The sequence below is a fragment of the Mytilus galloprovincialis genome, chromosome 4 (genome assembly GCF_965363235.1).
Source record: "Mytilus galloprovincialis chromosome 4, xbMytGall1.hap1.1, whole genome shotgun sequence".
In the NCBI taxonomy this organism is placed as follows: Eukaryota; Metazoa; Mollusca; class Bivalvia; order Mytilida; family Mytilidae; genus Mytilus; species Mytilus galloprovincialis.
Window position 1 is genome coordinate 34,931,410 of NC_134841.1, and position 16,291 is coordinate 34,947,700.

General features: G+C 31.6%; 1 protein-coding gene across 1 annotated transcript in view; it reads left to right on the plus strand.

Annotated features, from left to right (window-relative positions):
- The first annotated feature begins 9,590 nt into the window (after positions 1–9,590).
- LOC143071010 (uncharacterized) overlaps positions 9,591–16,291 on the plus strand; it is a 71,579-nt gene continuing 64,878 nt past the window's right edge. The window contains exons 1-2 of the mRNA XM_076245100.1: positions 9,591–9,701; positions 10,102–10,179. Of these exons, the coding sequence (XP_076101215.1) occupies positions 10,104–10,179 (76 nt within the window). The 5' untranslated portion in view covers positions 9,591–9,701; positions 10,102–10,103. The remainder of the gene's footprint in view (positions 9,702–10,101; positions 10,180–16,291) is intronic.

Consider the following 16,291-nt stretch of genomic DNA (forward strand, 5'->3'; position numbering starts at 1 on the left):
GTTGTCAGAAGATTGTTAAGTTTGTAAAAGTTTTTTTATTTTGTTTTCTAAGTAAGAGCTATATCTGCAAAAAAGGAAAACATTTGAAAGTTCTCTATTTTTAGCTCTTATACTAATGCAGAGTTATCATGTTAAAATAAGTGATGTGTGCTTAGCATACAAATTATTAAGTCCTGCTTTATACCAGGTTGGTGCCCTTTTTTTCTCATTTATCTTGTTAACAAGTTTGAAAAAAGTTATTATTTTTTTTGCATTATTGAATATTTTAAAGTAAATCTAGGTTAGAATATCTATGATATAAGGGTAAAAATACTTTGGAACCGAAGATCTTGATTGGTGATTTCTTTACACAACATCAGCACAAAAAAAAGGCTATATTGCTGCCATCTAATGATCTTGATTAGCCGTTCCTAGTTCATTTTAGTATTTTATTATGGGCATCAAATTCTATGACTAAAAGTATATCAGTTGTAGTGATCATGAAAAAAGTGTCAAATACTTAACTATTAAGCCTGTCATTTTATTATAAAAAAAGAGGGTTAAACCAAACAGGATAGGGGAAAAATGTAATGTTCTCATGTTCGTCTCAAAGTCACAATGAATAGGTTACCATATGTTAAGTATCTACATCACTTGTTTAATATGATATCTCTGTATAGATTAAAAAAAAAAAAAAATGCAGTTCGCAATGAACAAATCCCGATCACATATGTTTTACAGGGACAAAAATTGCATTAAAAATGAACAAAACGTGTTTAAGAAGTGTTTATGTGCATGAGTGGAGATCGTATACTAGATTTCTCGTCTTAAAGTTAAGTGTACATAAAAGAACTAAAATTATTAGTCAATTGTTTTTGTATTTTTTATTTTTATATAAACTAACCATTAAAAAAGGAAAGCTTTAAAGCAAAAAGAAAGGAAGTAAGAAATGAATTAGACCAAGTCAAGTTGATTCTAGTCATTTATAGACCGATGTTGCTTTGATATAACCAGATGTAAACGATAATCAGACGTGAATAAACAGATAGATTCGAAATGCCAAAAATATAAACAACCAGTTTAAAAAAAGCTTACTTAAAAATATTAATGCTTAGTAAAAAAGTGGCTTGTATGGATTTACATAATTTTTAGCATTGTATCTAAATTTTATTTGTTTTCTTTGTAAGTAGTTGTGTAAATCAAATATAACCTAAAAGGAAGTTGATTGCATGTTTCTTGGGATATTAAAATAAGATGGATTTTAGTTTGTTGGTGTTACCATTGGTTATATGATTGTTTGTTCGTAATGACAAAGTCAGAGAATATATTATCTATGTTGTTTGTTAGAAGAAGATGTTGACTCAGTCAGGTAACAAAAGTTGTTATCCCATCGTGGAAGTTGTAGTAAGAAACATGCACCAAAATTTATAAAGCATAAAGTTTTTGTCTGTACTTATTTTTCAATATTCACCATTTTTTCTCTTTCAAAGTAGAAATATGACTGAGAAAAAGAAGCAATTAAAAAGCTTCTTTTTTATTTTATTTTTTTTAATGGAGGGACAAGTCAAAAATCTTTTGTTTTATATAAAGATATAAGGAATTTTGACTGGACATTATTTCAATAGTTTATAAGGACTGATTGCAAGTTGTATGAACTTTTTTTGGAAGGGGATGAAACTTGTATTTATGGAATAGCATTGAATTTTGCCAACATAAAGTTACATTGATACAGGGATAATTTATTTTATCTTTCATTGCTATTCTTTTTTGTGAAACTATAAGATTAAATGTCTGTGATATAAGCCTGTACAGAAATATATGTACATATTTACACTTAATGTTGGGTGTTTTGAACAGGTTATATCAAAGCAGTTCATTTATGCTTTACGTTAGAAGAAGTCATGAATTTGATTGTAAATCCATAATCTGTAAAGAAGAAAAAAAATGGAAAAAAAAGAATCATTCATTATTTGTTTATTTACATTAATTGATCGTTAAATTTCATCTAAAAATCATACAACCATATAGTCCTTTCAACCATATAGTCCTTTAAGTCCCAGTAGAATCCTTCATCTTTTATCCTCAATAATCATAAAGCATAGATAAATTCTTCATACAGAAATAACTTGCATCTTTTATCCTCAGTCATCATAAAGCATATTTACATTGTTCATACAGAAATAACTTGCATGATTGTTTTTTAAAACACTGAAATGAATGACTTTTTTATTAACATAAAAAATTTAGACGAAATAAAGTCTGTCGTCATGTTCTTTTGGACAAGTTAAAAATTTCTTCCGGTTCAGTAATCCTTTTTCAAAGAATGTAAGACCGTGAAATGTAAACAAAAAGTTTAGAAAATTGGCCCATACAAAATGATAAAAATTAAAATGTGTTTTTTTTGCTACGAATATGTAAATATTTTCAGTGTGCTGTGTTCCTGAAAATGCCATAATCTTGTTTTAAAAAAAATATGTAAAACGAAAAAATTTAGTGTTTGCCATTAAATATGGTTTCTTTGTATGAATGAAGAAAACATCTGTTATAGTTTAATACCCAGAACAAGTTTTTGTGTTCATAGTTTTAGTTGATGTAAGAATGTTTGGAGTATGTATGTACATTATTCATTTGTTTTTCATTGTAATGTTACACCCATAAAATTCATATTCCATTATTTTACATTAAAAAGTAAAATATTAATGTTTAACATGTAAAAAAAAATGTTATTTAATGTTGTTGATAGATATTGGTGCCGACATTTAGAAATCTATGCACATCTATATTGTTGATGTGTTATAAGAATTTTACATTGATGCATATAGAGAAATTATCTTTCAATCTTCTTAAGTATCAAAGCTATAGAAGAAAAGAAAAGTCTCTCACTTCATTGATAAAGGCACAGAGATCGTTGTCATGTTTTATGTTTTGGAAGTTATTACAAGAGTCAGTATTGTTCCATCACAGAGGAGTCAGAATCAGTGTTGCTTTTCATTGATGCAATTCCAGAGATAACTTTGTATGATCATTTACTTTTGGTCAATTTTTAAGATGGTCATAGACAATAATATATTAGGTTTGGCAGAGTGGAAACCTACTATTAGATTTATACCATTTTTTTTTAAAACAAGGCCCATGTTTTATTAAAAAAAATAAGAAGAGAGAATTTGACAATTTTTATTTATCCACAATGCAAAACAAGTTATTTATTTAAGATTGTTCAAAATTTTTGTGCAACATAATCATTATGGATTAATTTGAATTTTAAAACAATATTAAAGTTATAACATTTTCAGTGTTACTTAATGACCTCAAGGTCAAGAGGTCACTTGCAACTGATAGATTCTTCTGTTACAGAAAAACACTGATTCTTGTTTATGTGTTTATGAATAGAGGAAAGTTTTATAAACACAAATATTATATTTCGTTGGATGGTTTCATACCATCTGTTTCGCACATTGGGTTCATATATTGAAGTTATCTGAATGTATATTCATTGTAGTATAAACCTTAATTTTGTATGAATAGACCCACTATGTTTGGTGGATTTTTCTACATAGCATTCTTTTTTTGGTAATTTTCTCATTTCGTGTTCAGTGAACACTAATGTATAAATATGATGTTGATATAAGCTTTGATAGCTTGGTGAATAGTCACTTAAAAAAATGAGATTTAACTGTGTTATATATTAAGGTCAACATATGGAACAGTCACCAATTTAAAAAAATACCTTGAATTTTGGGAAGAAATTCAGTTCAAGAAATTTGGCCATTAATAGATTTAGAAATGATTATGTAGACTGTTAGAGGGAATACATTTAAAATTAACACACATTAGTGCAAGTCCATCATTTTGCTTTAATATGCATTTACATTTAATTATTATTTTTAGACTGCAGTCAATTCTGATTACTTGGTTTGAAATTTAAGTGATTTTATTCAATTTGCTCATTTCTCAAGAAAAATCTTTTCCACTTTTGGATTGCAACAGAAATATTTTGCTGTTCAAGGCCAAATCATTATATTATAAATTTGGTACCAGTTTCCGACAGATTTCATGAAACTCCTCTAATTTATAACAAACAAAGTTATGTTATGAATTTTGAAAAATGCCTATTTGTTGTACATTTAATTGTTTAGTACATGGCTTTTTATGTTGCTTTCATAATTCTGCTTGATTATTATTGCCAAAAATTGGAAAAAAAACACAATTTGGAGAAAATTTATTCCAAATTTTGAATACCTACATAGTTCTTTTTTTTATAAAGTTGAGAAAATACAGAAAAAAAATAATTTTGTAGTTACAAGTAATAGTTTACGCTGCTTTTCAATTCATGTAAAAAATAGTTTTTTTTTTGTTATCAGTGTATGTGGAAGCTAATTAGAAATTGATTTATTATTCAAACTTCAAATTAATCAAAAATCAGCTGTGAATGTTTTCAAATTTCGTGTCATATGTCACATAATTTATGTTTTTAAAATGCTCATGTCTAGTTTGCTATGTTTTCAATTATTAATGAGAAAGTATTGAAATGCTTCTCAACCAAAAAAGTGAAAAGAATGCTCCAATTTGGGGTCATAATTTTATTACAAATATTGTTCATATAAAAAAAAATGACAATGCAATTTGCAGACAAAATAGTTAAACCATCTTTAAATTGTAAAAAAAAGGTTAAGTCTGTAAATTTTGAAATGATTTTAAGTCATTGATGTTTGAAGTTAATACCACTCGGCTAATGTACATGAAATAACCATTTTGTTCTGGTTTGAAGTTAATTATAGAGGAACTTTTAGCTAAATTAATACTTGTTGATCTAGTTATGAAGTTTCATGTTGAACATATTATACTCAGAACAAATGGACTATTACATGTACTGTGTATATTAAAAGAGGAAAGAGATAAAAATGGAAAAAGCTGAAAAAAGTACAAACCATTGAAAAATATTCCAGAAAATGGTATGTTACAAAAACAATAAAAGTTTGAAGAGTGATTTGTGTTTTATTATTAACTTTCTGTTTTCAAAAGAATGATTTAGAGTGCAATGGTCTCTGATGAAGAAATATTTCCCATTGACATCACCAACCATGATTGAAATAAGATACAATAGTCTATAGCTCTATATGGAATTATTATTAGAATGCTTGTGGTGCTATATAAGGTTTAGAAGATTGATCGTCAGTGTGACACCTGACCAAACTCCTTTAATATCTGAGTTTAAGTTTTGGGATAAAATTAATTCCTGAGTTTCATACTATATTTGGTCATAAAGATTACTTTTAGATGGTTAATATGTTTATTTTGGGGGTCATTAAACCATGACTTCATTCCCAGGCCTTGAATTGTATAATCTTCTTGTGACTTGATCAGTTTCTAGTAGTGATGATGTTGTTGATGGGTTGTTGTGTAATGATCAGGATGAGATCATTTCAAATTAATATGAATATAAAAATAAGATGTGGTATGATTGCCAATGAGACAAGTATCTGCTTTGTAAGCAGCTATTGGGTCACTATATGGCCTTTAATAAACTACTGAGAATGAACCATACCATGTAAGAAGCTAGTAGTGACCCCTGATAAAAAAAAAATGCAAATCAATTCAAATTAGAAAACCAACAGCCAGATATATTTGTTATGTTATAATATGCAGATCTAGAATTTTTCTTAAAAACAAAGAGTGCACAGGCTGAAATGTCTAGCCTTCTTGACTTACCATTGATATAATGTTGATAGTCCTAAATATAAAGCTTTACTACAACTATCCCATCAATTTAACATAATCCAAGAAAACAAGGTCAAGGTCATAAACCAAACTGGAATTACATGTATGCTTTAAATATAGTTGACCTATTACACATAAAGAAACAACTACATCAGGAAAATTTAACATTGATCAATGAACCATGAAAATGAGGCCAAGGACAGATAAATGCTGTCAGACATAAATGTACACCTTACAATCATTAAATGTTTGAATGTAGTTAACCTTTTGTATACAGTATCAAAGAATCAAACGAAACCAAGAAAAACTAAGATTGACCAATAGCAATGAACTATGAAAATGAATTCATGGTCAAATGATAATTGCCAGACAGACATATACACCTTGGAATCATTCCACACACCAAATATAGTTGACCTATTACTAAAAGTATTAGAAAAACAGACAGAAAAAAAGCATTGAACAATAAACCATAACAATTAGTTCAAGGTCCAAAAAACATACCAGACTGACATGTACATCAGAATATAGTTCCATACACCAAATATAGTTGACCTATTGCATACAGTATTAAAACAACAGACCAAAGTACAAAAAAACTTAACTTTAACCACTTAACCATGAAAAGAAAGTCAAGGTCAGATGACACCTGCCAGATTGAAATATACACCTTACAATCAATCCATGCACCAAATACAGTTAGACCTATTGCGTACAGTATTAGAAAAAAAGACAGAAACATAAATTATATCCACTGAACCATGAAAATGAGGTCCTGGTCAGATGACACCTTACAATCATTCCGTACAGACTGATAGTATGTGAGGTATGGACTTGACCATAGAAACTTTATCTGGTTCACTGATCCATGAAATGAGGTCAAGGTTAAGTGAAAATTGCCTGACGGGCATGACTACCTTGCCAGGTACGAATATACCAAATATTATAATTATCCTATTACTCATGAGGGGGGAATAGGAGGGGTCCTGATCCCGAAATCCCGGACTTAAAAAAACGAATTCCCGAGGTCCCGAATTTAAATAAAGTAAATCCCGATGTCCCGAAATCCGAAAAAAAAACGATTGCCGGATCCCGAAAGGGTCAAGCCCGAAATCCCGAGCTTAAAAACACCCGATCCCGGAGTCCCGATAAAGGTCCTATCCCCCCTCACTCATGATAAGAAATTAAGATTACTTGAAATCTCAACTTTTTTCCCAAGTAGTCACTGAACCATAAAACGAGGTCAATGACAATGGACATAACGGCAACTTCATAACATAAGGCATCTTTATACAATGTATGTACCTTTTGAAATATTAAACTTTAAACAGGCAAGCTAACGCCGCCGCCCCTGCCGGATCACTATCCCTATGTCGAGCTTTCTGCGACAAAGTCTCAGTACAGGCTCGATAAAAACCAGAAAATTCTGTCTTTCTAACTTAAATAAAATATTTAAAGTACTTAACCTTAGATACAACTGATTTGACAGATAACAGTGCTTACAATAGTTTGATAATGATACTACAATCAACAATTTGACTCACAATTACAAAGAATAAAATCTGGAGCTGTGGACAGTAAACTAATGCATTTTGGTAATGGTTCCAAAATTTTTCGTGTAATTCTTGATCTGCACTATATAATATTCTATCTTTATTCGTTTTTAAGTAGTCTCATATAATTATCATACATTAATCAAAATGAGACAATCAGCTTGTGTCTTCAGTCACCATGACCACTATAATGAATTGGTGTTTAACAACATTGACTACCCATGAAGGTCTCGCTCGGTAGTCACCTTGATTACAGGCACTCAGAGACAAGTTCCCCGATTTGACCCAAATTCTCATATTTGATTTATAACATACTAAAACTATATTCAAATAACAAAAATGTCTGAAATAAACAATTAACAATACATGTACTCGGTAATATGTATCGACATTCCTAACGCAAAAACTCGAAATAGTAAAGAAAAAATGTTACACGTTTTTTGTATTTCGCGTTTTTTCCCTATAGAATAAGAAGATAAAACTAATCTAATTGAACTTTCATGTAGTTTTAAAATTATAAAAAAATCATAGCTCAATTGGTATGATCATGAAATTGTGCAATACTTTATTTTGTTACTCGTCAAATACATGAATGTATCCGAGATAAACTAGTTTAACTACACAATAATTGAAAAAGGGATCTATTTATTCAGAAGACCATACTATTTTAGTACCTTATGCAATAATTCATGCTGGATATATGTAATTCATTATCATTCATCAGTAATCTACAATCATATACAATGTACATATTTATTCATCAAGGGTAAATATTTATATTATTTGTCCATCGCAACATTCAATTTCATTCGACAACGATTTATGATTCTTTGAATTTATTTTGCGTTATATTTACTAAAATTTGAACGAAGTACCGAATATTCTTTGATGTCAATTTAACATGAAGTATGTATGACCATTTTATCGGCCTATATATTAAATACTTCCATGCACCCGCCCAAAACTATGTTTATTGAATGTCAGTTCTTAATCAAATTGAAATATGTGTACTAATACATATTGTATTTGATCAATAAGATACTGTTCACTTGTATCTAAAGTAAAATGTAATGCCGGTATGACGTATACCTCAAACCAGTTTAAAGACAACTATTGATATTGTGTGGAAACAGGGTCTTTATGTATCGTTAGGTTTTTCATGTGGCTCTTCTTACTCAGAACCCTTTGTCAGTGATTGTTTTAGTATATCTATCAGTGTCTAACTGTGTTTTGTTATTTACGGACTTTGGTGTTGATAACTTTGATTTCAATACCTTTATAATGAATACAAATAATCCATTGAATTCCCTAAAAGCCACAAATCGTATTTGATAACGACTGACACAGAGTTCGCAAGAAGATTTATCTGCATGTATAATAAAAGGATGAAAAGAATAAGATCAAATCTGAACTGTTTGCTGCTACTAGTATGTTAGATAGCAGACTCCAACGCGGCGGGTTGAAAGTACTGGTCATCACTTTAAAAGTACCATCCTTTCTATCATATTTGTTTATTTAATTGGTTCATCAGTTCCAAAAGTCTCTGCAATGCTACCTAATCAGAAATGTCTGTTTATGCTGTGATTCCCATGTCTGCTGACTATCCTATTAAATCAATTTTGGTTTTAAGAATATTCTAAAAGTGATATTTACAGAATTTGGCCATTTTCAAATTAGAAAGAGTTTTGTGTATTCAACCAATGACGGTATGCTGTAAATTGCTTATGGTGCTGCATCGTTGGCTCTATGTAGATGACGGGTCTTGATAGTTTCTGTTTATTTTAAACTTTACTTTTATAGAACCAGGACTATTATATTAAATAGAAAGTTGTGAATACTGTAAAGAAGATTTCAAAAGTCGACTGAAAACTGGACAAAAAGAACTCATTAACGGCACACTCCAGCATAATTTATGAAAAGCAAACGGGGGGAGGGGGTTCTGTGTGTTGAATGCTAGCGCTTTGGGAAATTCATTCGTGAACACTTTCTTATTTATTCCGTCTGAACAGGCCAATAGAAAGGTATAATCGCTTTTCATTTTCCTTTTTCCAATTTTCACAAATTCTCCACTATGACTGAGAATAACGTTTTTATCGACCACCTGACACTTCAGTTTCATTATAGGGAGTATCCCTTTGCTTTATCAACAACCAACGCAACTGTTGACCACATGCAAACAGTTATATAACAGTGCCTCATCTTGTACTGCGATAACTCTGTGTCATGCAGCCCACGTAGATGTGCATATTTTGATATCAGCACCTGATTTACAATATGTACACTATATATCTTAAGCCCCTTTCATTGTAAGTCCTGGTGAACGGGTAATTTCAGGTCAAACTTGGGAACTAGACAAGGTGATGGCGTGGGCGGGGTTGTGATAAATCCTAAATAAAATAAAATTGATAAAAATCCATTCGTCCACTCTGACTTTAACAACAGAAATATCAGGTATGTTTATTCCCTTAAGATCAAAAATGAAAAAAAAATCATATTAATTTTAATAACAAATTTGGTAGAAATAATAAATAAATACACAAAAAAAAAACGAATTTATATATTTTTGTAAACAAAGACGCCACCTGATTATTTTCTTGAATTTATGTTTTTTTTTCATAGATTGCTGATAATTTTACCATTGATAGCAATTTTGATGGAAACTTAACTGTCATGTTATGTAAACAAACGGCTTCTGTATCAAAAGATCCTTACAAAGGTTCAAACATTACTTTAAAAGTTTATCTTCTTTCTTTATTTAGTTGTCATGCATTTATCTATTATGAGTACTCTTAAATATACAATATCATAACCTAATATATACATGTATATTAATTCCTACTTCATATTTTAGGAATGGTTCCGTCCTTGTTAGCACTAGTGCTGCTGCATATTGTTTTCGGATTAACCACTTCTACATTGAATTCAAACGGTAAGAAAAATATACGTAGATACATGTTTAATTGTGATGAACATTCGTATCATGACTCTATACCCCGAGAGTCTGCTAATATGAGTTTTACGAAGTGTTTTTCTTGGATCGACCATCTTCTTTTCTATTCTTTTTTAATGGTACCATTTTGAATAGTTCATTGTACAAGCTTGTTTTATTCAGGTGTTTTTCGTATTTTCAACACAACACTGCATTATGAACAGTTTATATGTTTCATATATATAGACTAGGTTTATATGCACCGCCTCCGTATGCTACTGTTGGTTGTTAGCAATAGCAAGAACACTTCAAGTAAAAAAAAAAAAACTGTAATATATCGTAAAATTGTAAAATACCTGGAACGCAGAAAAACGGACATACGCATGTGGTAATATTTGAATAATTTATCTTTTGTACAAAATATCTTATATAAACGGTGGAAGTTCAACCATGCTTGAACCCCGCCACATTATTTAAGTGTGTGCCTGTTCCAAGTCAGGGGCCTGTAATTCAGTGGTTGTCGTTTGTTTATGTGTTACATATATATAGGAAGGTGTGGTGTGAGTGCCAATGAGACAACTCTCCATCCAAATAACCATGCGCGTAGCTACGTTTACGTCAAAACGCCCGGGCGTACACTTGAATTTTGAAAATAAAACAAATAATCGACATAGAAATTAGAATAAGAAAAACTGGTCAAAAGAACATCATCCTTGTGCTTCTTTTTTCAATGGATTGTAATTTTGAATAAAAAGGGACTTAATTTACTTTAATAGATTATTTAATATATTTGTTCGAATCTTTTGTAAAAGTCTGAATCTGCTATGAATTCTACGTACTTTTCTTATATTTAAAGCAATTCACTATCTGTTGTTTGTATTATTGTCGAGCCTGTGTTTTGTGTCTCAAAAGCGAGACAAAGCGGCGTCAATATTAAGGTTTCGAATGTGGATAATGTCTTTTGAATGAATCTCCGTGAAATTTTACGAAAGTTGGACAGAAACTGTTTATGATCAAAAGAGTATTCAGAGCAATAATAGTAATGCAATAATATCTTCAATTTTCCCGAATTTTAAGGACAAAATGTACTTCTTTCTGCAATTAATAAGTGGTCGCAGTTTGGGCGAACATTTTGTTATTTCTCAATTACATTAACTACTTGTCGAACCTTCATCGAATTTTATATGCCGAAGAAGCTTTTTCTATGACTAATGTCTAAAGCTAAAATTTTGAATGCATTTATTTTCATTCATTTTCTGTTCTTTTCTGATAGACAGATAACCGGACTCTTCTTTAAGCAATTAATTTTTTACATGCTCAATTTACAAACCTTCATAGATTGTCGTGAAATATTCCAGATCAAGAAAAAAATATCAAAAGAAAATTTTAGATTTGTTTTTAAATCCCTTTAAAAGAATGATACATTGATTCACTTTTTTGTGGGAAGAAATCCTAGGTGTTCCAGAACTTTTTTTATATTACACCTCTTAGAAATATTTTTTTTTTCGTGTTCATTAAAAGGTGCTTTTGTCGATTGTCTGCTGACTGACGGCACTCTTTAAACTTATTTAAAAGTAATATTGGTTTGGACGTTTTCTCTTAAACCACTGACCATTAGGCTAGGTTCCAGTTTAACACGCGATGAATAAGTTAACATATTACAAAATTTAACCAAAACAAATAAACCATTTAGATTCAAAAGTATGTTGCTATCAATGATTTTTTTCTGACAGGAATCATTATGGTATCTTATTCTCAATAGCTTTTGGGGCCTTCGTCCCTTTCGAACCCACTTACAGCAGGTGCTTTAACATTAAGCGGTTGGCACCCCTCATATCTCTCGCCAAGGTTCGGGCGTACACGTACACATAAAAATGACCCAGCTACGCCACTGTATAGACCTCAAGAATTGCATTGAATATTCTTAAACACAGGTTAGCTTCTAAAGTACACGGACTTCGCCCAATTTTAGATTTAATGCAATATAGTTCAATTATTTAGATATATGACGTGCTATATCAAGTCTTCCACCCATCTTGAAGTCAAAAGTCTCATTCTCCATAGCTTTCGGGGGCTTCGAACCCACTCCCAGCAGGTGCTTTAACATTGAGCGGTTGCATGCCAAGAAATTGCCTCCGTTGAAATTCTGCAAATATCCCATAGAGCAAATTACATGGATGATTAATATTGACCATTTGGTATATGGTCGTGTTCTTAGCGAGACGTACATAAAGGTCATAAATTAATTTGTTGAATGAAATTAAATCTGTATCTACTAATGGGTGCCGTAGGAGGTCCACCGGAATTTTTAGTTAGGATTTCTTGGCATGGGCACCCCTCATATCTCTCGCCAATGTTCGGGCGTACACGTAAAAATGACCCAGCTACGCCACTGGTTTTAGTTGATTTTAGTCTCTGATGCATGATTTTTTATTATTAATTGTTTTTGGCTTTTAACTAGCTGTCAGTAACTGAGTGTACTCTCAAATCGTATTTTCTTGTTAATTCGACCTGTTGATACTGTTTATAATGCCTTTTTGTTAAGTTATATTAATATGGAACTTGTCTATATACCAGCTTTGATTATTTGGAATATCTTCTACTTTTCATTTACTACATTTGTATAAACTTCAAGATTTACCCGTATTATTAAAACCGTTTTTTTTTTTCAAATGTGATAATTTTCGTTTATCCCTAATATTTTATTAACTGTGCATTTACATTCAGATATCGCAGATCAAATTTATTCGTTCATGGTGTATTAATTTACGTTTTTTGATTGAGTTAAGCCTGCCAATTGATATTTTATCGTATGTTTTTCTATGTTGTGATGTTATGCTATTGTTTCAGAAAAAGGGAGAAGGTTTGGTACCATTAAAACGTTTAATCCCGCTGCAAATGTTTGCACCTGTCCTAAATCAGGAATCTGATGTACAGTAGTTGTCGTTTGTTTATGTTATTTATACGTGTTTCTCGTTTCTCGTTTTTTTTTATATAGATTAGACCGTTGATTTTCCCGTTTGAATGGTTTTACACTAGTAATTTTGGGGCCCTTTATAGCTTGTTGTTCGGTGTGAGCCAAGGCTCCGTGTTGAAGGCCGTACATTGACCTATAATGGTTTACTTGTTTTTTAAATTGTTATCAGTGGCGTAGCTGGGTCATTTTTACGTGTACGCCCGAACATTGGCGAGAGATATGAGGGGTGCCCATGCCAAGAAATCCTAACTAAAAATTCCGGTGGACCTCCTACGGCACCCATTAGTAGATACAGATTTAATTTCATTCAACAAATTAATTTATGACCTTTATGTACGTCTCGCTAAGAACACGACCATATACCAAATGGTCAATATTAATCATCCATGTAATTTGCTCTATGGGATATTTGCAGAATTTCAACGGAGGCAATTTCTTGGCATGCAACCGCTCAATGTTAAAGCACCTGCTGGGAGTGGGTTCGAAGCCCCCGAAAGCTATGGAGAATGAGACTTTTGACTTCAAGATGGGTGGAAGACTTGATATAGCACGTCATATATCTAAATAATTGAACTATATTGCATTAAATCTAAAATTGGGCGAAGTCCGTGTACTTTAGAAGCTAACCTGTGTTTAAGAATATTCAATGCAATTCTTGAGGTCTATACAGTGGCGTAGCTGGGTCATTTTTATGTGTACGTGTACGCCCGAACCTTGGCGAGAGATATGAGGGGTGCCAACCGCTTAATTAATGTTAAAGCACCTGCTGTAAGTGGGTTCGAAAGGGACGAAGGCCCCAAAAGCTATTGAGAATAAGATACCATAATGATTCCTGTCAGAAAAAAATCATTGATAGCAACATACTTTTGAATCTAAATGGTTTATTTGTTTTGGTTAAATTTTGTAATATGTTAACTTATTCATCGCGTGTTAAACTGGAACCTAGCCTAATGGTCAGTGGTTTAAGAGAAAACGTCCAAACCAATATTACTTTTAAATAAGTTTAAAGAGTGCCGTCAGTCAGCAGACAATCGACAAAAGCACCTTTTAATGAACACGAAAAAAAAAATATTTCTAAGAGGTGTAATATAAAAAAAGTTCTGGAACACCTAGGATTTCTTCCCACAAAAAAGTGAATCAATGTATCATTCTTTTAAAGGGATTTAAAAACAAATCTAAAATTTTCTTTTGATATTTTTTTCTTGATCTGGAATATTTCACGACAATCTATGAAGGTTTGTAAATTGAGCATGTAAAAAATTAATTGCTTAAAGAAGAGCCCGGTTATCTGTCTATCAGAAAAGAACAGAAAATGAATGAAAATAAATGCTTTCAAAGTTTTAGCTTTAGACATTAGTCATAGAAAAAGCTTCTTCGGCATATAAAATTCGATGAAGGTTCGACAAGTAGTTAATGTAATTGAGAAATAACAAAATGTTCGCCCAAACTGCGACCACTTATTAATTGCAGAAAGAAGTACATTTTGTCCTTAAAATTCGGGAAAATTGAAGATATTATTGCATTACTATTATTGCTCTGAATACTCTTTTGATCATAAACAGTTTCTGTCCAACTTTCGTAAAATTTCACGGAGATTCATTCAAAAGACATTATCCACATTCGAAACCTTAATATTGACGCCGCTTTGTCTCGCTTTTGAGACACAAAACACAGGCTCGACAATAATACAAACAACAGATAGTGAATTGCTTTAAATATAAGAAAAGTACGTAGAATTCATAGCAGATTCAGACTTTTACAAAAGATTCGAACAAATATATTAAATAATCTATTAAAGTAAATTAAGTCCCTTTTTATTCAAAATTACAATCCATTGAAAAAAGAAGCACAAGGATGATGTTCTTTTGACCAGTTTTTCTTATTCTAATTTCTATGTCGATTATTTGTTTTATTTTCAAAATTCAAGTGTACGCCCGGGCGTTTTGACGTAAACGTAGCTACGCGCATGAAAACACATCCCAGGGATTTAGCATTTTAACGTCATGAACAGTCAGAGAAGACATGACTTGTGCAATGCCAAAATTAGATGTATCGACAGGCAGTAGAAAAGCGAGGAGCGACTTCTACAGAGATTAAAAATCAACGTGTCTGTGTCTCTATACATCCCGCCTCAAAAGAAGACACAATTTAGTTGTGTTTTAATTTGCTAATGACAAAATCGATATTAGTGCCAATGTAAACTATATTCAGAGATCTAATTACAATATTGGTACGATAACCCTTACTTATAAGTTCGTTTAAAGGTTCGATAAGTTTACACGGATCACATAGTGATTTCCTCGCTTTAAGCGCAATATCACCATAAAATTTAGGATGTGAAATACCGTTTTTAATAAGTTTTCTACAGGTACAGCCAAATTTATGAATCAAATCTTTGTATCTATGAAAGAATTTAGTAAAAGTTTTAAGTAATTTATGGTATCGAAATCCCTGACACCACAATTTCCCAGTGATGCATTGATTACCTTCGTTAAAATCTATATATATATGACACCAGAACACACACGAGCAAACCGAACGAGTTGGGATATATAAACACCGTATGATGGAGCCAAAGGCACATCGCCGTCTAAAAAAGGAAAATTAAAAATAGGAAATGAAAAATCGTCTCTTTTGTCGTAAATTTTCGTATGAAGTTTCCCGTCTGAAATTGAAATGTCTAAATCTAGGACTGCTGCTGTTTATGTTAGATTTAGTTAAAGTAAGTTCTTTAGGGTAAATTTCGGAAAAATATATATATGTAGTTGTAGAGAACTCTGGATTATTCAACGAAAAATATCATCCAGATAATGGTAGGTATTTTTGAATGTATCAACCAAATATAACAATGATGGGTCTTTACTGAGTTTGGTCATGAACTGAGATTCATGGGCACAGTTAGTGCCCATAGGAATACCTACTACCTGACGATACACTTTATTGCCGAAACGTACATAAATGTTTTATGTCACATATTTGTTTCTCGTTCATTTTTGTCGAGCCTTCGACTTTAGTTGAAAAAGCGAGACTAATCGATCCTACATTCCGTCGTCGGCGTTGTCGTCGTCGTCGGCGGCGGCGTCCACAAATATTCACTCTGTGGTTAAAGTTTTTAAAATTTTAATAACTTTCATA